The 21,934-nt window shown below is 46.2% G+C and overlaps 1 protein-coding gene across 5 annotated transcripts in view; it reads right to left on the reverse strand.

The window, feature by feature from the left end:
* Nucleotides 1-21,934, reverse strand: part of lrba (LPS-responsive vesicle trafficking, beach and anchor containing) — a 173,383-nt gene that overhangs the window by 111,884 nt on the left and 39,565 nt on the right. For 4 of the 5 annotated variants that reach the window (XM_062387884.1, XM_062387883.1, XM_062387881.1 and 1 more), the window contains exons 22-33: nucleotides 16,771-18,132; nucleotides 16,467-16,660; nucleotides 15,963-16,116; nucleotides 15,207-15,387; nucleotides 13,415-13,530; nucleotides 12,724-12,831; nucleotides 12,460-12,601; nucleotides 11,808-12,165; nucleotides 5,699-5,868; nucleotides 3,623-3,707; nucleotides 3,215-3,348; nucleotides 2,351-2,412 (exon numbers count right to left, since the gene is read on the reverse strand). In XM_062387884.1, the coding sequence (XP_062243868.1) occupies nucleotides 2,351-2,412; nucleotides 3,215-3,348; nucleotides 3,623-3,707; nucleotides 5,699-5,868; nucleotides 11,808-12,165; nucleotides 12,460-12,601; nucleotides 12,724-12,831; nucleotides 13,415-13,530; nucleotides 15,207-15,387; nucleotides 15,963-16,116; nucleotides 16,467-16,660; nucleotides 16,771-18,132 (3,066 nt within the window). The remainder of the gene's footprint in view (nucleotides 1-2,350; nucleotides 2,413-3,214; nucleotides 3,349-3,622; nucleotides 3,708-5,698; nucleotides 5,869-11,807; nucleotides 12,166-12,459; nucleotides 12,602-12,723; nucleotides 12,832-13,414; nucleotides 13,531-15,206; nucleotides 15,388-15,962; nucleotides 16,117-16,466; nucleotides 16,661-16,770; nucleotides 18,133-21,934) is intronic. The other variant, XM_062387882.1, reaches the window with a different exon arrangement.

Raw genomic sequence — 21,934 nt, forward strand, 5'->3', positions numbered from 1 at the left:
ATTAGTATTAGTATTAGAATCATTGTCTTAAAATCAGGGACGAATTATGATTTTGTAATACGATAAATAGTTAACACATGATTTCATAATCTTACATTTGTAGTTCTTGATCAATAGAAATTGTGAATTACCAAAAAACATTTTGAATGAACGAAAATGCCAGGGGCTGATCCAGGAAGCTCAATTTCCGAGGCGCACTCTGTTACAACTACAGTTTATGATCATTAATCCTCACTTTGTATATTCAGGATCAATATTGCAGCAGAGAACAAGGCAGTGTGCAACCCCAACGGTTCATGTCTGATCAAAATGGTCCTTTAATTGGGAGCCCTGTTGCCGTTGTTTAGAAATGGAGCACCATCAAACAGCGGTTTACAATCGCCTCCTCAATGCCCAGCTGATGTGGCCGCCAATGCAACTTTCAGAAGATCCCTGATTAAAAACTGCTCTGAGGTCCCTCGCCTCCTGACCCCTCACCCCGGCTCCACTCCATCTCAGAGCTCGGGAAATTAATTAAAATTTCACAGGAGATGGTATCGCATCACGTCTGCAATGGAGGTGTGTGGAGGGAGGGGGGGGGGGGTGTGAAAAACGAAAAAAAAGAAAAGAAAAAAATCAATCAAAATCATCTCCATCTTCTCCCTCCATCAGCTGTCTCAGAGGCAGGAAGCAGTCGCAAGATGGCCACGGAGGCACTTCCTGTGAGGGAATTGAGTGCTTCCTGTGCCGGAGGGCCCGGCAAACTTTACTAAATAATGTCATCAATCACGGCGCTGGCTCGCCCTCACTGCCCCACGAGGAGAACCAACACACAAATAATTATACATTGTAATTTAGCCCAGAGGAAAACCTGTCCCTGGTTTCCTCTGTTCCCCAGTGAGAGGCAACGTATTGCCCCTGCCTCCCCCCCACACACCCACCACCTCCTTCTCCCCTTTACACAACAATAAAATTACATTTGCATTAGCTGTGAGAGAATTTGGTTGGATGATTTATTGAAGCAATCAACACTACGCTGGCCAATCCCAGGGCCCCCTCGGCCGCGGAGGAGAGTGAACGAGTGTGTGTTGTAGCGATTGGGTGGGGTCGCTTTGCAGCCGAGAGAGAAAGGGAAGAAATAGCTTGGGCCGGGGACCAAAGGGGGAAGCGAGGCATGAGCTGTGCAGCGGCGCAATCACAGAGATTCTGCCTCTGATTAGATTAGCATTAAACAACACCCTGACAGATATGACAAATAGGTGCATTAGAGCCTGTCATTCTTCTCCCTTTGGTTTTTCTATCTGGCTTTCACTCCTGCCTCTGCGTCGTCTCTGGACATTACGGAGATCGGTTCCCTCGGCGCGTCTCACCAGCACAAACCCATGGGCACCCACCGACATGCGCGCAGATGTGTAATCTGACTGCATTACCTTTTTTCTCTGAGAAGAAGCCAAGTGAATAATGGGAGGCAAACGGGGCATCAGGGTTAAAAAGGGGGAGAAGGTGGAGGGAGAGAAAAGAAGCCAGATGACAGCCACTATTTCTTTAGAAAAATAAAGCTGATAAAAAAATAGCAGGAGCGTGGGTGAGAGGTGTGTCATTAATCAGATGTGGTTTTGTATTAGTGGATATCTTTGTTTGTTTTTTCGCGAGGAGCTTTAAACAGTAAAAACACAAACAAACAGGGCCAGAGGGGAGTTAGTATCTGTTGTCCTTGTCACTGTGAGCGTTTGTGTGTGTTACACTATGAATACACTGAATAAATACAAGGTTTGCATGAACAGCAATGTAAAGTACTGCATTTAGGTTCACATGCAGTAACTAGGCAGGCATCAGCTTCATGTCTCTTAATGCTAATCAGGAATCCAGGAGTGATCTATTGACATCCAGAATCATTGATCTGCCCACGCCTGCTTATGATCCTGGAATTAGTATTCATGAATCGGACAGCAGCTAAATAAACTTGGCAACAAAACACCCACAGGACAACAGAGAGGAGAGGGATAATCAATGCAAAGCACCATCAAATCTACATTATCCAGTCTCATCAGTTTGGTGGAAGCCACAAGGGCCAGTGCTCGGGTCAGAGGTGACGCGGGCAGGTCGGCCACCCTTGACCCTCAGACCGATATTTGCGTCCGGAGATGCCTTCTCTCCGGTTTCCCTGCCCTCGCTCCGAGATGGGGTTGGGTGCGGAAAGGTGGACGGCGGTGGTGTGGAGGAAAGATAAGGGCGCTGGATGGCTCACTGTCCACTCGGTGGGGGGGGGGGGGGGGGCTTTGGATTTACTGCACTCAAGGTGAGCCCGATAAATCAGATGGGGGGGGGAGTGGCAGACAAGGATAAGAAAAGATAAAGATGCCAGACTTGCCTGTGAACACAGAAGCATGACGAGCTCCACCACTGAGCTGCTGGACTTCATACACATCAGACCTGGAGGGAAGAAACAACAACAAAGGGAGTCAAGTACAATTCGATTATTTTTAAGACTCATTATATTTCCTAAAGCTTCTTGGATCATGGTGGAACAAGAATCCACACAGGCACAACACAGGGATAACCTAACATCGCGCCATCTGCAAGGGGGCGCAGAGAGTATTGATGGGCCTAATGAGCTGACATGATGTTACTGTAAACTAATACATATTTGGGCCTTGTATTACAGGCCCGACTTGGACAGCATATGTCCCATTGATCCCTAATGGCGAGCCCTGGGCTCTCAGAGGGCAGGGGGCCACCAGAGTGTCCAGAGTCTGCTGCAGAGGCACAGACGGTGGGAGGGCAGAGTAGCCTTTGGTCTTTCGGTTGCTCTTCTTATGACATACACACATGCAGACAAACACACATGCATTCACAAGCACAAGCGCACACACACACACACACACACACACACACACACACACACACCTCCCCCTGCCTTCTCTTCAAGCCCCCCCTGAAGCTATCAATCAACTTTCCATTTTGTTTGGTGGCAGCAGACATCCCAAACACTGCTATTAGTGGCCTGGCCTCTGACCTGGCCCCCTGGAAACCTTCAGCACGACGACCGGCTCTCGGCTCAACGTACACTCATCACAGAATTGGATTAACAAGAGGAATGGTGATGCTACTGCATTTAAATGAAGGGGGGCATTTATGAAGATGCACCATTCAAAGAGGGTTTGCAAGGACAGCAGGGACGAGTGCAGTCATGCAGTGTGTGTCTGTGACCGTGTCCCGGCGATGCTGAACTCACTTGTGCCCTCAATCAGGAGCTCCTGTCCGTGGCTGCCCAGCAGGGTCCGAGAGAGGAAGGGGGCAAAGTCCACGAAGATCTCTCTCAGCAGAGGAGCCGCCTTCTCCAGAGCGCTCTCCAGACGCTCCGAGATACTGAAGATGAGGGAGAGGAAGGCAAACCGCACATGAACACACTGAGTCCATGATGAGCGAAATCACAAATTGTCATGCAACCTGAAAAATATTTTAGAGTTTTGTGAGAAAGTTTAAACGAGCACAAAGCAACAATCAGTGAATATCCGTAAATAACCGATTTTGTGCGTTCACATGCATAAATAGCTGAGTGTGTGTGTGTGTGTGTGTGTGTGTGTGTGAGTGTGTGCGTGTGTGTGTGTGTGTGAGAGAGGGAGAAAAGAAGATGAATCACCTCATATTGGGGGCTGTGTTCTGGGTCACAGGGGAGAGTGGGGGGACAGATGGCAGGCTAGCGCTGGCTGGAACCTGGCCGCCTGCTACAGGGGAGAAACCAAAGAACTCAGTTATTAGTCTGGATGTTGGACAAGAATAGGACGCGCACACACACACACACACACACACACACACACACACACACACACACACACACACACACACACACACACACACACACACACACACACACACACACACACACACACACACACACACACACACACACACACACACACACACACACACACACACACTAAGCAATTTATTATACAACCAGGGTAGCACCATAAACCGGTGTGGAAACATGCCTCTTCTGAAATAATACAATGGTCTCCATTCAAATGTATAGAATTGGGGGATTTATGGCCGTATAGGGCAAGTGGGGGTACAAGTAATAATTTTATGGTGAGATAGCGGTTGATGTACTCGGAGCCTCAACATGTTCATCATGAGGTTTTCCAGTTGGAAACCTTTGTGCACCGAAAGGCTGGTAAGGTTCCACTGTCAGCTGGGATTGTACTTTATACTGTGAGATACTTACTGGAAGGTATTTTTTAATTTCTCAGCCATATATTAAAGATATCAAGTATTTGTTCGGAATACCGTGGGTGTAAATCCATGGGTGTTACACCTGTGTTGGAATGTGAGATGTGTTAAAAAATATCTGGTTCCTTTCTTGAATTGTTTTTCCTCATTAAGTCATTACATACCAATTTACCCCTCTGGGCTGTTTCTGTGACTGTTTCATTATACAACTAAAAGGTGCTTTACGACTTCATTCTGGAGACGGAGGCGCGCAAGGTACAAAGTCCGCGTTTGATTGATCTGGCAGTAAATTCACTTCCCTGTGGCTCATAAATAAGCTAATGCCCAGTTGAATATGGAGGAGGGGGATTCCTCTGGTGTTTCAGCGGGCTTGTTTTTCCAGCCAGGACAGTCTCCGAGCAGGGATAACTCTTCACGAATGACAGACAGTGTAATGTGGGCTGGAATGTGTGTGTGTGTGTGTGTGTGTACACGTGTGTGTGTGTGTGTGTACACACGTGTGTGTGTGTGTACACGTGTGTGTGTGTGTAAGGTGTTAAGCAGTGCCATGTGGGCCTGGTGAGAGTGTCCCTCTCGAGCTGAAGTAGCTCCTTCAAACAAAAAGGAGTAAATGAACGGCCCCATTAGTCCTCCCACTGCCCCACTAAAACACACACACACTCAGAAACGTATTTACTCAACACCGCTCACTGACACCAAACAACTGATGCATACAGCTTTAACGCATATTAGTCTATCTCTAACGCACACACACACACAGTGACCAGATTCTACAGTTAATACACAATCGTCTAAACCCCATAAATCCCCTTCTCATGTCACTCCTCAGAGAAATAAAACATTTCACATTTTTACAGTCACAAATGCAGAAATGGCCAACATTACTTAAATAAAGTAAACATAGGAATTCATATGACTTTAATTATTTTATCAATTAAATTTAATTCCTCCTTGTATCAAAGAATATTTTAATGAAAAATGTGAAGAAATGATAATATATATTTTACTATTATTAGTGTTTATATTGCAATTCGTTTTTATCTTACATTTATTTATTTTATTTGTTAAAAATTATGCATATGAATATTGTATTTTAAAATAATTTACCTACATAAGCCCTCTGAGACAAATAGTGATTTGTGAATATGGGTTATACAAATAAAATTTGATTGATTTACTTTTAATCTGTGAAAAATATAGAATCTTTGTAATTATTTTTGAATTTGTGTAACTGTAATTTTTCCTGCTGACCCCTCCATCCTGGTAACTGGTTTACATTGAACTAACGCAGCGATACTATTCTGCTAGACACAAAAAGAAGCACAACCTGGAAATAAATATTGACTTTTTCATTGCAGATTCATCCAGGCTACGTCTCGCAGTAACACTGACTCGTCAATATCTGTGTGTACATGTGTGTACGTGTGTGTGTGTGTGTGTGTCTGTGTAGGTGTGTGTGTGCTCGCGTGTGTGTACGTGCACTCACAAGCTGCAGGGTCTGCAGAGATGCTCTCCGAGGTATCGCCGGCAGATACCACAGCGACACGGTCAATAGGTGTCCCGGCGGACACCGAGGCAGCGGTGGCTGCTGGGACGGGGGTGGAGCTGCCTGGAGATGGCGCCGTGCCGGCTTTCTTGGGTGCGACGACGACACTTCTGTAGAGAGACGAGACAAACGATTCATTTAACTGTCACGTTCACACAACTTTTATAAGAAAATGTTAAGAAATGATGAAAAACCCAGCAAACTGTGGCAGTAATTACAGAGCAAAACATATATCCATATTCATTGTGCCACAAACCAATGGATCACTATCATCAGTCCTTCACCTGGACTTAAAGTGGTAAATTCTTCCTGTATTAGATCTGGGTCTAGTTTAATGCAACAGTGTTGACTCAAAGAAAAAGTTTGTCTCCTCCCTCTGTATGGAATTGTCTTATTTAACATTCATAGCATACAATTCATACTATGCAATATATCTGCAGTGGTTACCTGCATTACAATATTTGACCAATATAAGAGAATTAGAGCATCTGCTGTATACAGACATGACCTTTGATACAAAAGACAAATGAAGGCAGCTTAACGGTTCCACTGCACAGACCATCCTTTATTCGAATAAAATTGCGTTGGTTTACATAATTGTTTATATCCAGTTTGAATACTAAATTAATTAATATAATCAATATAATCAATAATGATCACACCTTATTAAAAATCATTACAAACGATATTTGTTATATACACAGTTGTGTGGGTGAGGATAACGCTGCTCCTTTATTTGTCCCTCCTGTAAAGTATCGGGATGTGTCTCGCGTAGTGATTTGGTGCAACCGAGCCGAGTTCAAGTCCTATCTGACAAACAGCAGTTGGGAGGAAAGCAGCATGCAGATAAGCTGTCAGTTTAGAGCGGGGCTCTGACAGACCACTGGCCATATCAAAGCGAGCCTGGCCCCGCTTGTCAGTGCTGACATAGGGGAAGCAGGGTCTAATCACCGGCTACTGCTCCCTCTCAGAAACACACACCGATCCCGGCTTACTGAGACATGCAAGCCTGCATCAAATGCACATAATTTAAATATGGAAAAAATACAGACTAAAAAGGACCAGCATATACAGTTGCATGTTCCCAGAGTGAGTGTGTATGTGCGCTTTTATGCACACAAGAGAGGAGAGTTGAGTCTGGTTCCCTGCGGTGCAGACAGATAACTGGCTGCGGAATCAAAGGACTGGTTTGGCTTGATTTAATGCAGCTGATCAGATCTATTAAAAGTTACTATGAATGTTAAAACCGTGACAGTTGACCTTTCGCATCAAGTGATCTATGATTTGAGAACAGAGCTGCACGCGGATTCCAAGTGGCTTCATAGTTTGGTTTTAAACACAAACACATAGTGAGAAGGTCCAGAGTGACACATGTACTTCTCAGATAGCGAGAGGGCTGGATGGTGGTATCAGAGGAGCAGGGCGGCGCTGACGTGAAACACCCCAGGTGTCAACAGCAGCAGAGACACACAGGACGCCTGCTGTGTGGAGACAGGGAGGGGGGGTGTGTGTGTGTGTGTGTGTGTGTGTGTGCATGCACAAGAGTGCGTCCAAAATTATTTGAATATATGCATATGCGTGTACAGATAAACATGAGAGCACAGGCGTGTACGAGTCTGCCAGGGAACGTATCCGTGTATGCGTTTGGCCTTCCATCTGTTCCACAGCGAAGGCCCGGTGAATTATTCAGCAGGTCATTAGCCACACTTATCATGAGTGGGCCGCCCCAGTCGATTAATCAGCCGTCAGCGGCCCCACTCGACCCACAAACAGGAGCTCAGGGCAGCGGACGTGCTCGTGTGTTTGTGTTTGTGTTTGTGTGTGCCGAGCTCGGGCTGAATTATTTAAAGGCTCTAACCTGCGATGGATAAGTGCAGTGAGCGCTGTGGTTCCTGTAATCTCTGCTATTTCAGGTAAAACAAGTGGAAGAATGAGTGAGGATGTGTCAGTGGTGGCTGCTGCTGCCAGTCTGTGTGTAAAAATACTGTCCTCCTGAGTATTAACCTCAGAGCCGGCTCATGTGAGGGGGTGGGGGGGTGGGGGGGTCCTCGTCACCCTAGTTTCATGCGAGCCTGTGCATGTGAATGATCAAAATGTTATTCACTGACCCTACACGCAGATGCAGCACACACATGCTACTTTAATATCGAGCCTAATAAACTCTGCTCAAGCTGTGATTGGACGATCATGGCCGGTGTGGGAGGGACGTTACCTGGATGACATTGGTGATTTATGAGTGGAGCAACTGGGACCTAAGCGCCCACGAAGTATGAGAATAGCCCAATCTCAATATTTTTCTAGTGTGCGAGTGTGTGTGTGTGTACATTACGAAATTGCACAGTATGTGGTATTGCATGCGAGGAGTGTATACAGTGTAAATACAGTACGTGTCGAAAACAAATTGGCTGCATGTTATTTATTTGGGACAAGAGCCACCAGAAAATATGAGGTAAAAAAAAACAGACTTAAGTAGCAGAAAAAGTAGAAGTTCGATTTTTCAACTGTACAACATAAATTATGTATTTCTATATGCATGTAGACAGGTGTATGTACATGTTTATTATCTGCAACTGTATGTATTTGTATGATCATATTTTGTTTACTATAGTGCAGTTTTTACCTTGCGACATTGTGAGGTATCTTGACTTTTGTATATGTGAAGATTCTGTATTCATATTTTGTTATTTGTCTTTTAAAAGCTATGAAAATTCAGGATGGGGTAATTTGAAATTCTCAAAAATTCAATTCTTAGGTCAATTATGATTATGCCAAACCTACCTAACTGATTTCCAGGAAACTTGGTGGAAGGACGACACGTGGGACAGGAGAGTAAAACGTACATTTTGGTGTGGATCCAGGCAAACGGCAGATCGTGAAACTATTAATCACTTTTTTTGTCTTATTTCTCAAAATGTTGTCATATTTAGTCGACTGAAATCAATGACTGTGTGCAGCTTGATGAAGCAAACTGTTGGGTGTTGACAAAGACGTGCGTTCCACTGAGTGCTATTCTGGTTTAATGGTTTCATTTCCAGTCCAGTTTTCTTTTAAACCATCAGTGGTCCACATGCAACATTAATCTAAATGACAGGTACAAATAACTGATAATTTTTACAACCAAGGACGTTAAGCCACAGAAGAGCTGAGCAGTTAGATATAGAATCACAGCAGGTGAAACAGAGTGAATCTCTATTCATGTCCTCTGGGCTGAATTCTTCATCTCACACTGCTGACTAAACTGAATGAAAGCTGGGGAGCTCTCCACTGTTAAAGTCTGTTTGTGTCCGACATGCTTTCTCTTGGCCTCAGCGGTACATTAACAACACTCCAGCATCAGCACGGCTCATCCGTGCATCAGCTCTCACACGCATGCGGCGTCTGCTGCCAGGAATGCAAACAACTACAGCGTGTATATCCCAGCGTCTAACACTCGCATATTCTGCTGAACCGTGAAGTCTAAATCACCGACTTGTACAATGACACTGTTTAGTTCTGGTCAGTGTCAGCAAATATTTGCAGACTGGCTGTCATAACAGGGGCATGGCTGAGAAATGGATGGGAGAGATCCAGCAGGTCTCCACTAGTAAATAAATCAGAAGGGATACTACTACACCCTCTGACCCGCCCCCCCAGTTTTTATCTAGTGGGGGGGGGTGGCGTTTTTTCATGCATTGGTCTCGTAAATTTAATCCTCCGGGTCGAACGGAAAGTTGCCATGTTTTGGCAGGAGGTGTCAGTGCAGAATGTCGGCTCTGACTTGCACTGGTATCACTGGGAGACTTCCTGGTGAGTAGCAGATGCTGTCAGAGATAGGGTCATCACGACAAGATAATAAACACAGTTAGGCCGCAGCTTGATGCACGGTGGGTTGGTCAGGGGCAAGGACCAGAGACAGCGGGCTGATAAAGAGTTGTAAACTGAGGAGATAAGAAAATAAATATAGGCTTAGAGGCCGTGAATGATATGGACGGTAGGTTAATCAGAATACGTGAGAATAATTTGGGGGTTTTGGGTCAGAAAAAAGAAGCTATCGAAGATGGGAAATTTGATATGCATTTTATAGATGTAGACTATGATTAAAAATGCCTGGATTAAAGGGTAATGATGGGATTCATCTCTGCCAAGGAGGCTTTGTTATAGTTTAGTTTGTCTGTTTGTTAGTAGGCAGGATTCTGCAAAAACAACTGGACCGGATTACCAGGGAACTCGGGGAAAGGCAGCGGTGTGTGTCAGAAATGAAGCTGGTGTGGATCCAGATCAGGGGGAGGACCCAGAAATTGTTTTTGCTTTCTTTAACATCATGAAAAAGGGAGTTTTTACACATTTTAGTTCGATTTCTCAGAGTATAATTCCTGGATCTCGATGAAATACCTGGCATCTTTAGGAGACTGATATTTATGAGTGTGTGCAATTTGAAGCAGGTCCAAGTACAAATCTGGACCTGGTGAATTGAGATGTGGTTTCATAAGGGGACTGTTGGGCCTTAGCGGAGGTATGCACTCTACTGAGTGTCATTCTAGTTTCATATCGTCAACATATCCAATGAAAAGTCTGAAAATAAAGTATTGCCTCTGCAGCCAAAGCCAGTTAATCAGTAACTAGACCCGAGAACTATCCCAAGGTTTCTACATGATAAAGTTAAGACTTTTGAATGAATGGAGGTTAAGAGCTATGTAGAGTACAATAACAATCACATCAGAGTCCCAGAATTACTTACACATAAGGTGATGATAAGTTAAAGTGACCGAGAAGAGAATAACTCTTGAATCACAGTTATCTCACAAAACTACGGCAGGTTTCCACAGCCACAGCCGAGCCGAGTGTGCTGCCGTCACTTCTGACCGGGGGGGTTTGTGGTTATCAGTTCCATTGTGCTTTTATTTCAGAGTGCTAATAACTCTCATTGAGAAAGAACTACAACACAACGATTAAATACAAAATATAATTAAGACCTTTCTTACAGCATTTAAGACCTAGTCTGTAATTTAACAAATTTAAGACTTTCTAATGATTCAAATTCAGATCATTAAATTTCCGCCCCATCGGAAACCTTTCTAAAAACACATATTGCCAACCTCATCCTTGAATTAATATTGAAGATATTGATGGAGTTGCCACACTACGAGGTGTAGCTTTCATCTCCTTTAAAGAGGCAGCTGGGGTTAAGTTGGCTCGGTGGGCCTGGGCTGTATACCTTTCATGAGAGGGCTCCCACAGGCAGCGAGCAAGCTGTTAGTCTATGTTCTCCAGCTCTCCTGACGTGCTCTCTTCCTACTGAGTGTGCTCAGCGGACAGGAGCCAGTCTAATCCCCCTGATATGAGGAGCGCTCTGAGACCTGACAAAGCATTCCTCAGATAAAGACACGCGATCACAGAGATGCCGTGGAATTCCCACAGTTGGGGGGCGGGGGGGGAGAAACCGACTCTGTCTGTGTGTGTGTGTGAGAGAGAGACAGAAACAGAGAAATGTTTCTCAAATACATGGGAACCTTGACTTGACATCACCCCCATGGAGACATCTCTCTCTCCCCCTTCTGCCATCCCCCCCCCCTCTCGCTCTCTACCATCGTCTCCCCCCCTCTGCCGTTTGTGAATGTCTGCCTCAGAATCAACGCTCCAAATGCAAACCAGACCGATGACCATCCTCTCTCACCTGGGCCCGTCTGCAGCTTCAGTACCCCGCTCGGCTTTTGAAGCCTCGCTCCTGACTGTTCTCCCCCCCCAACACCTCCAGAGGTAATGCAAATGTACAGCGCTTAAGGAAAAAGGGGCGTGGGGGGGGGGGGGGGGGGGGGGGGTTCCCTTTCGAATGTCAGACCGGAGGAGACGAGCAGCAGAGGAGATGAAAAAAAAAAGTCCTTTAATATCAGTGAAAAGTTGCAGCTTCCTGTCTCCAGCTCAGACATGGCTCCTGGTTTTCAACGGACAGGTTCTCTGTTAGGCCCTTTGCTCGAGGAGGACGAGTGATGAAAGTTAAAGAAAGATGCAATGAGAGAGGAAGAAAAGATTCTGTGTGTGTGTCAAGCCATGTCTGGCCCTGAGCTGGTACCTATCAAAGGAGTGGGTCTGCAGTGAGGACTTTCTGGCCAAATCGCTCACACTCCCCAGAAAGGCCGGTGGCAGCAGACTCGGGTCCACCATGATGTCGTCGGACGGGGCGCTCACGAGGCTGCGCAGGATGTCTTTCACATTCTTGCCCTTCGAATCAGAGGGCAGAGCGGGTCGCACCTCGGACGACAGCGTGGACAAGGCCTCGGAGATGGCGTCGGGCCCGTGGGTCATGCCGGAGGACGACAGGTCGGCCTCGCTCGCCGCGGTCGAGGTGTGGTCGTCGCCGATGCCAGAGTCGTACCGCCGGAGGGAGACGCCGTTCTCTACCTCCAGTCCACCAGAGAGGCCGCCGCTTTCTGAGAGGACACAGAATCATGTGAGAGATAAAGCATATTTACGAGAAGTAAAAGAGTTGCAAGACGATTTACAGGCAAAAAAACTAAAATAATTATGTAATACTGCAATACCTATTTTGTAATATTTTGTATATCTTAAAGTTGTATCGTTTATTTCATCCTATAACATAAACATGTGAGAGGATGTTGCCATGTTAAAGCAAAACTTTCAGAGCCGCGGCTTCACAGCGCCCAATATTTTTCTTTTTATATAAATATTACAAAAGAAGCTTTTTCCCTGGGGCTGTTTTATACCTGTGCTCCTGGCAGACTGGGATCTCTGGGGATGTTTCTTATCATTGTGCGGCTCCAGGATGTCCCGGTACTTGGACACCATGAGGACCGAGATGAAGTACACCACGGCCAGAGCCAGAAACTGAGCCTGCTTACTGTCCTCCTGGAACAAACAACACACACTAAAAAGATCTGCGTGTGTCTTCGTCAGAAAGCCGTCACATCTGTGTTATTCAGCGGCTGTTAATGTGAACACGGGCATTATGTGGCGGATGGACATCTCACAATATCCCTGAAGACGACGGCCCGGAGGCGGTTGATGTCCATGTCCTGGAGCAGCCGGTCCAGATCTCTGATTGGAGACATTCCACCTGTCACTGCATCAACAGGACTCTGCATGCATCCAAGAAACATCAAACCATTACCACATGTTATCATCTACGGCTGAAGTCCAGGAAAAACACACACACACACGCGCTTCTACACCAATCAGGATGTTTGGTAATCCATGTGCACTATGTAGAGGGGGTTAAGGTTTCACAGCTTAGGGAAGCTGTCCCCCCTGGGATCATGTCCTTAACATAATGGCTTTTCTATAGAGCCGCTGCATTATAAATGAGCTTTAACACCCGGTTCAGGGAAGAACAACATGGACTTTACTGGAAGTCACTGGATCAAATCAAAGGGGCAATGGCAAAAACCAAGTCTAGTGTAACAAAGAGCAACCGACGGTGGTAATATAATAAGATATGAGCTAATGCAATAACACCCGGCTGCTGTTGGGGAGCGGGACAAAGCTCCTACTGGTTTCTGATGAAGTGCAGGAAAAGGGCAAATGAAGTTGGTTTTCCAATGTAGAAAAAAACTCAAAGAGTGAAAGTGAATCGTTGGGATTTACTGTGTTATTTTGCATTCCGAAGGAAGTGCAGAAAATTGAATACAGTAATGAAGAGATGACAGGATCTGGAGAACTTGCCTGGGCAGACGCTCCGAGCCCAGTGCTCTGCGAGCCGCTGCGGACTGGGCCTTCGGAGCCTTGCTTGAACTGGGCTTGCTGACACTCCAGACAGTTTCTCACTGCCATTGCACACACTGGGGGGGGACAGAGGAGCAGACATTATGAGACAGCATAGAAATAAAGATGCTTTCAGAGAAGAAATATGTACGGAAAGAATTATGACTCCAAAGGCAAACACACAAATATGAGAAGTGAAAATCCAGCAAGAGAGACAGAAAGAAACACAAGAGGAGCAGCAGCAGCATAGAGGGACGAAAACAAAGGAGAAAAAGTGGGGCCACACCAAGGTCAGTGCTCTGGCCAACTCTGGCAGCATCATTCACTCTTCCCTGCTCCACCTCTCCTCCCAAGGTCATAGTGCACCAGTGTGCTCCTGAATCACAGCCAGCGTGCGGCTCCCATAACAAATGACACTGCTAAGGTGTGCACATGCTGAGTAGGCAGCAAGACACCGAGCGTCCTTCACCGCGGACGACATTTCTTCTGTTGCGACAAGTTTCGGTGGCTTCGAAACTGGCACACGCACCGATTGTGATCTAATGTACCGCTCCTCTGTCGGAGCCCCCCCCCCCCCAGAGCCCCCGCTGGTCTGTACTTGACAACTGACAAATGTTAACTCTGAGCCATTTAGATTACGAAAGGAGGGAATTATTCTGCCTGGAAATGGGCTCACTTTTTCCATTAGGACTTCTCTTTCATACGAGCATTTATACAAAATATAAAAAAGAGGGACGGGGGGGGGTGGAGACCCTAAAACCTTGTTACAGTCGCCCCAAAATCAGATTAGGTGCCAGCAATGGGGAGTGCATACCTCATCAAATATTCATTTCATAACGACTGCTTTCTAAAACGGGGACCGAGGTACGGTGGCATCGCTTTCCAGCAGAACCCCCGACTGCAGCATGTGTGATAATATCTGAGAGAGGGAGTGCTTTCTGTAGAGCATGCTTCCATTCCGACAGCCTTTTTGTTTTCTACCTTCACTATGATGAAGATCCAAAAGCAAAAGCGGACACCTGCATATGCACGTCGACACTTATGGAACAAAGCACGGAGAAATTATTTAAATCGGAGAACAGAGTGTTCCACCACTTCCAAGCGAACTGTGTGTGTTTATACAGTGCTGATGTGTGTTTGCTGAAAATACTCGCCATAGAAAGAATTAATAATGTAGGAATTTCAATATCTTTTATTCAGCTGGAGCGATGTCTTGGCTTTGGATGCTGTCAGAGGAAACTTTAATAGCCTGGAACAGAGGGCTGAGAAAGGCCCCCGGGCAACGCTGCGCTACAGTACAGCCAAGGCCATTATGGAGAACTCACTACATCATGATAGCAGCCATTTTAGAGTGCTGCCATGCAGTGGGGTTATAATAACAAGATAAGAGAGTGCTGATACGAGCGCCAGCGAAAGAGGCGAGGGGATGAGAGCGGCGGTGGGAGATGAAGAGGGCGAAGGCAGAGGGGAAGGGGAGAATACAGAAGGGAGGGTCAAAAAGGCTACAGGGAGCCATGACCGGGGCTAATACGAGAGGCTACCGCCGGCTGATAGGAGGTGGATCGATGAACAGGGGGAGGACAGAGGGCTTAGTAAAAGGAGAAGATAAACGGAGGGAAAATCTGGGAGCAGCTAAACAGCTTGGCGTCTGAAGCTTCTGCACGTTGGAAATACAAAAAAAATAAAATGGGAAAACCACGGAAAAGAATGCATGTGGCAAAAAAAGATACTTGGCAGTTCTCAGGGTATTTACCGAGGCGAAGGCACTGTCGAAGGAGGCCTCCGGACGACATGTTCTTCTCTGCTTCGATCTCCGTGAAGTTGAGGGCGCTGGCGAAGATGAGCACGTCCACGAGGTTGATGAGGCGCTGCAGGAAGGTGACGGAGGCCTCCAGCGTCAGGCCTTGAGAAGGTTCAATGTTCTCCAGCTCATGCTAGTAGAAGAGATTACACAGAGAGGAATGGATGGTTATTAAAGAAGTAGGGATAAGGGACTGGTCAGTACCCCTAAAAAATGACTTTATATAAATAAAAGATTAATAGTAAAGCCAATTATTAACAACAGGTATTTATTATATAAGTCATGTATCTAAAACTGTTAAATGTATCTGAGGGCTTAATGTAGATGTGCAGCATTTACAACAGCTCTACTAGAAACGCATCCTTTCATGTAAAGCTGTAATTCTTCACATTCTGTTTTTTATTTGGTTACGGGCCGCAGTGAACTGAATGTAACTGAATTACAATGGAGCTGAACGTCAACCTGCTCCGTAGACAGGGAGGTCAGGTCAGTGGCAGAAGCAGAGGAATCGGGTAAGAGAGGCACAGCCACTGAGGTCAGACGACACAAAAACAATCTAACAATGTTAGGAGGCAGCTAACTGTAGTCTAATGCGATTTGAGAAAGGTCAATGCGGATGGATAACTTCCTGTGACTGGAGCGATCGGCTACGGCCACACACACAAAAGAACAAGATGAGAAAACAACAGAAAAGGTTCGGGGACTCACAGAGGAGGAGGTGGCAGCAGAGAGCAGAGGCAAAATGCCTCCGCACGCCATCACCAGGTTGTCCACCACCTGGGAGATGAGGTGTATGCTGTTGTGGACAAACACCACGTTCTCACTGCTGTTCACGAAGTCCAGGATCGTCTTCGTGGAGTGACTAAGAAACACAAGAAATCCAAAAGACCGTTTGTTACACTTAAACAACATCTTGGAAATAGTTCAAATGTTGCACAAGACAGTAACGTGTCTACAGATAAAACAAGGATCAAAGTTTTACACCAGACAACAGCGAATAAACAGTTCCCATCTGTAAAGTAACATTTCTATTGGTCGACCTCCTCAAGTGTGTTCAATAAACAATGAAATCGGAACACAGACTTAATGGAATCTTCAATAGCTGCTTTAGCCCCCGAGGGATATAGAAACTCAATAAATCTTAGTTCAATGAATCAATTTACTAACTAATTGTTTGCTTAAGCATTGCTCAGAGTCAGCGGATCGTCCTACCTCCTCCACATCTGGACCTCCGTCTCGATGGAGAACAGCAGGTCGGTGAGGAGGCGCTGGTGCATGTGGGACCATCGGAACTCGGGGATGCGAAACATGGTGGAGCGCGGGGCCGAGGCGCCGCCCTCCCTCGGCTGACTGGAAGAGCTTCCTGCTGATGCCGTTGCTGTGGTCGACTGGCCTTGGCTCGTCTCCTGCAGAGAAACAGGAGAAGCTCAAACACGAGGATGTGAGCAAACGTTTTCTCTGCACAACACAAATCAGTGAGAGCCAAAGATAAACAAACAAAGAACCAGGTGCATACTGTTATGGAGGTCTCCTTCAGTTCAAGTCTCTCGGTGTCTAAGGCCACATTGGACACGTCCAGTCGGGCGATCTTGATCTCTTTGGTCTTGCTGACGGTGTCTGAGCTCTTCTGGGTGTCGGGGCTGGCGGCTGAGGCGGCGGCGGCGGGGGGGGTGCTGCTCTCTGGGGCGCTGGACGCGGTTTCCTCTCCACCGCTGGTCTCTGAAGGCTGGCTAGGTGAGGCAGGGTCTGACTGTTCTGCACCCTCCTGAGCTGTAGGGGGCAGTGTGGTGTCTGAGGGCGGCTGGTCTGAAGTTGTGGTTTCAGACTGTCCATCTTCAACCTTTTCTCTTGTTGGTTCTGTCACATTCTGTCCGGGTGTTTCCACCGGAGGAGTCGGACTCTCCGAATCAGGTTTCCCTTCAGTTTCGCTCTCTGCAGGTTTGTCGTCATCACTAACCTTCAGCGTCTCTTCTTTCTCTTCTTCCGTTTTAACCTCCTTTCCTTCCTGGTCCCTTTTATTCCCTTCATCATCCGCATGTGCATCTTCCTCCTTCTTCAATGCTTCCCCTTCCTCTGCAGCAGCAGAAGCAGAAGAAGTTTCCTCTTGGCTTTCGTCAACAATGGATTGGATCTGGTCGCTAACAGATGGAACATCGACCTGGTCCTCATTGCTCTTCTCCTGACCGGCTGCAGTCTGAGGAGCTGCTTGGTCGGTCTTCACTTCTTCTTCTGAAACCACTGGTGGTTCCGTGTCCACTTCATTTAAAGAGTCTTCCGTTGCAGACTTGGACGATTCTCCTTCGTTGGGTTTGCTCTCGCATGTTTCACCATCTGTTGATGTTTGTGCATCATCACTCGCAGGAGTTGCAGCAGAGTCTCTGGTCACTTCCGCTGCTTTTGTGTCCAGCGTTTCAGACGGGTCACTGACGGATGCTTGTAGATGATCCGTCTCAGTCGCTGCTTCCTGCTTATTGGTCTCCTCGCTCTGTTCCTCTGCAGCCCTTGTCGGTGTCACGGTAGAGTCTGTCTCTGCTCGATCACCCGAGTGGTCTCTGGGAGGCCCCTCAGCCGACTCAGCCCTCGCCAGGATGTTTGACACCGTGATGGATGCTTGCCCCCTTTCATCAGCGGTCTCCTGTGGGCTGGAGGTGATGGTGGAACTGGATGCTGATTCAGGGGACTTCTGGGACAGCTCGCCCACTCTGAGCTCAATGACGGTGTTGGGGGCCGTCTCCACTGCGGACGACCCGTTAACGCCCCCCATGTTCCCAGAGCTCTGGCTGACACCGGAGATGGTCCGGACCGAGCCAAGAGACTCCTGATGCTGGTACTGGCGGAACATGTGGGACAAGTTCTCCTTGTGCTGTTCAAAGGTCACCTGCAAACACACAGAGAGTTTGTGTTCAACTGTGTGAAACAGTACTCATCTTGAGACCAGCTATCAAATGGATCTAAAAAAATGAATTAACAATGTCTTACAACTAAGGCATTACTCTTAAGGTTTTGCTCGTCATTTCAATTGCATATGATGGCATTTTACTCAACTAAGTAATTGCTAAGAAAGTGTGACAGGTCAAAAAACTGGAAAGGCCCTTGGAGAGCAAATCGTTCCGCCAAAGCTAACGCCCTGTCTCACTATGTCAGAGAGAGAGAGTGTGTGGTTGGTGTGTGTGTGTGTGTGGGGGGGGTTCTAAACCACGATGGAAACATACCCTCACTGGTGGAGATAGTACGTTGTAAACATGACAGTTCCTGAAAAATTGAAACTACTTTATTTGACGATAAAACTGAAAGTGCATGAACCCGAAAGGACATTCAAACCTGTGTGGACCCATCCCTAGAATCCATAGTTAGTCCATGAACTATCACAGATGTTTACAAAGGACTGTTTTTATTTTAAATTTTTTTTTCATCCAAGAAAGCTGGTCAACGCTTAAAATGTGACTTAACTCTCGGACCACTTGTGTTTATTGCCCAAAATCGTAATAAAGTGAAAATATCAATTAGGTGTGCATTCTGTAATCCTGTAATCCATTTTTTTGTTATAAAACATACCATCAAAAAACATCCATCTGATGCCATCATATATTTGACCATAAACCTCTCTCACATCAACTTCTAACACTTTCAGACATTTAATTATCTCCTCAAAGTTCAAATCATGGAAGAGGGATCTTTTCCTAATGCTGTTAAGTTGTGAGCTCGTCACCACATCTATCCACTGGGAACACTGGTGACGAACTGGTGCACATTTAAAACTTTCCCTCACTGCCGACAGCCTATTAACCTCCCTCAGTCTTCTTACCATCTGATATGGGTCGACTAGACTGCTCATCTATAGCGACAATGCTCGGCAGTGGCATTTGAGGAAGAGCCCATCCATGTTAGCAGTCATAGATTAGCAGTAGATACTATTAGTGTGTGTCTGCTCGCCGCGCTGAGTGCGTGTCCGGCATCGGCAAATCCTCCCACGCCTAATTTAAGACCCTGCATTAATCACTGGGCCTGGAGGACAGAAAGTCAAAGATGGGATGGGGGAGTCAAGTGGAGTGTGTGTGTGTGTGTGTGTGTGTGTGTGTGTGTGTGTGTGTGTGTGTGTGTGTGTGTATATAAGTGTGTATGGGGTGGGGGGTGGGATGGGGGGACTAGACCCACTTTGCTGCTTTTTCACCTGAGGCTATTTGGACAGAAGGAGAGAGAGAGAGAGAGAGAGAGAAACCAAGAAAACGAGAAAGCCAGGGATCAAATGGAAGAAGGAGAGGAACGAATAAGAAAAAAGCAAAGGAGGGAGAAAAAGAAAGTGAGTCATTGAGTGTGGAAGAAAGGGAAGGGAGTAATTAATTAGGCGTTATTGTTCTAAATTAGCCTGCTACACGGGTGCTCATTAATCTTCTGTAGTGGGGCGCAGTGATTGGTAATCCATAGCTGTTCTGAGTGCACAGCCTGCTCTAAAGGTCGCTCTCTCTCTCTCTCTCTCTCTCTCTCTCTCTCTCTCTCTCTCTCTCTCTCTCTCTCTCTCTCTCTCTCTCTCTCTCTCTCTCTCTCTCTCTCTCTCTCTCTCTCTCTCTCTCTCTCTCTCTCTCTCTCTCTCTCTCTCTCTCTCTCTCTCTCTCTCTCTCTCCCTCCCTCCCTCCCTCCCTCCCTCCCTCCCTCCCTCTCTCCCTCTCTCTCCCTCTCTCTCCCTCTCCCTCCCTCTCCCTCCCTCTCCCCCTCCCTCCCTCCCTCCCTCCCAGTGATCACACGGCGAGACCTTCTACCCCATTAGTTTGAGCTTAATTTGACATTTAGCATTTTTTAAGCAATTAAAAAAAGGCCGCGTTCAAAGTGCAGCGCCATGGAAATGATGCAGGAGAGCATAACGTCATGGATTCAGGATGCAGCCTGTACATTAGGATGATGTATGTTGGCCTTAAACGCGGCTCCGCAACAGATCCAGTTACCATTACACAGAGGTAGAATATGTCTGTGTGGTTTTTTTTTTTAAAAGAAAAAAAGAAGTGGTTAGCCTTGCTGGAGTATATAGAAACTGCCTTGGGTGGCTAAGACATCAGCGCTGATCTAATCTAATTTCATTCTACTCCATAACTCGGCCGGGCTTCGGTGGGGTATACGGGGAAATGTTATGGTAATGTAGAAAAAACACGGTGGGCTTTTTCCTAATGTGACAGGTGACATGGTATTAACGGAGCACGCCACGGACAGATCATACAAGAGATCTGAAGTGCTTTGGAAACGGGACACGTGACGGTAAACAAATCGCTGCCTGGTCATTTCCCCAGAATGTTTGTATGGTCTGAAGTATTTCACAACAAAAAATAAAAGTAATAAACCCTCGACTTGCCTGCGGTCAATCAATACCTGTGATAACCCTCCCAAAACTAGGATGACCTTTAATAAATCAACACGTTACATAATATTATATTGCATTACATATTGCAATTTGACACTGTTCTACTGTTTGTATTTAACTTTTTATATCTTTTATATATGTGTTGTATTCATTGTGTTTTTATGTTCATTGTTTGCACCAATAACCAGAGCAAATTCCAGGTAGGTGTAAACCTGCTTGGCAATAAATACCTGCTGATTCTGATTCTGATAAAGCGCATTAAGCTCAAGCCAAAATTCCATTCATTCAAACTGCAACAAATGACACACTCATATACATCTGTCCCCTCACTACAGGGATATGTTTAAAATCTAGATCCATAAAATGTTCCCCTGGAAAATGGTATAAAGACGCCCTGTACTGCAACAATGGAGAGAGTGAAAAATAAACTCCTGGATCCGACCTCTGATCTGGATCCAGACTCAAAGTCAACGTGTTCCTCCATAACGCATCTTTCTACTAAGCTGCGTGGAAATCTGTTGTTTTTGTGTGATGCTCCTTACTAACAAACTTGACAGGGGAGAGAACACAACATCCTCGGTGACGGTAACAAGACCAATCTGACTAAAGCAGAACTTCCATTTCCTTCCAAAGCCGACCAGACTGATCCAGAAGCAGCCGACGCACCAGGACCTGCACGGTGGGGTCCGGGTGGCGGAGCGTTGATCTTGGGGAGACCCCACAGTGGCAGCATGGGAGTCCACGTTTAGATCAATCGATAGCGAGCGACCACAAAACAAAGGGGGGGGAGAGAAATGGGGAGGGCAGCACGGCTCTAATCCGATTAGCTAAATGCAATTCCTCCGCCGAAATCAATGGCATCTGTAACTGTTGTGCTGGCTCTGCGGTTTTTGCTCTCGTTTACAGAATCCTCCCGGTCTCGGCCCTCGTTAAAACATCTCTTCTTCTTTGTGTTCTCCTGTTCCAGCCACTAGCATTATTTGGTGTTTACTGTTTTTGTCCCTCGTATCGTAGCTACAGGAGAAAAAGCTCGCACAAAGATTGTGTATAGAAAAATAGTTTTAAGCCAAAAAAGAAAATTATGGAATTTCCCGTCATCAGATTATGAGACAGTTCCTGAGGCGTTTTTAATATTTACAAGATAAAAGACCAAATACAAAGATGCTAACACTTGTGTACTGCTCCCCACTCAACAGCAGGGACAACGCTTGATGCATGGCTTTTGTCTAGCATTGGCTTTTTCCATGTCTTCACTTTCTCCTTTCTTTGTCCACTTGTCAATGCATCCACCTGAAACTCTCTGCCAAGAACAACAGCTCGAGTCCTGCGT

The sequence above is a fragment of the Platichthys flesus genome, chromosome 5, assembly GCF_949316205.1.
Source record: "Platichthys flesus chromosome 5, fPlaFle2.1, whole genome shotgun sequence".
Taxonomy (NCBI): Eukaryota; Metazoa; Chordata; class Actinopteri; order Pleuronectiformes; family Pleuronectidae; genus Platichthys; species Platichthys flesus.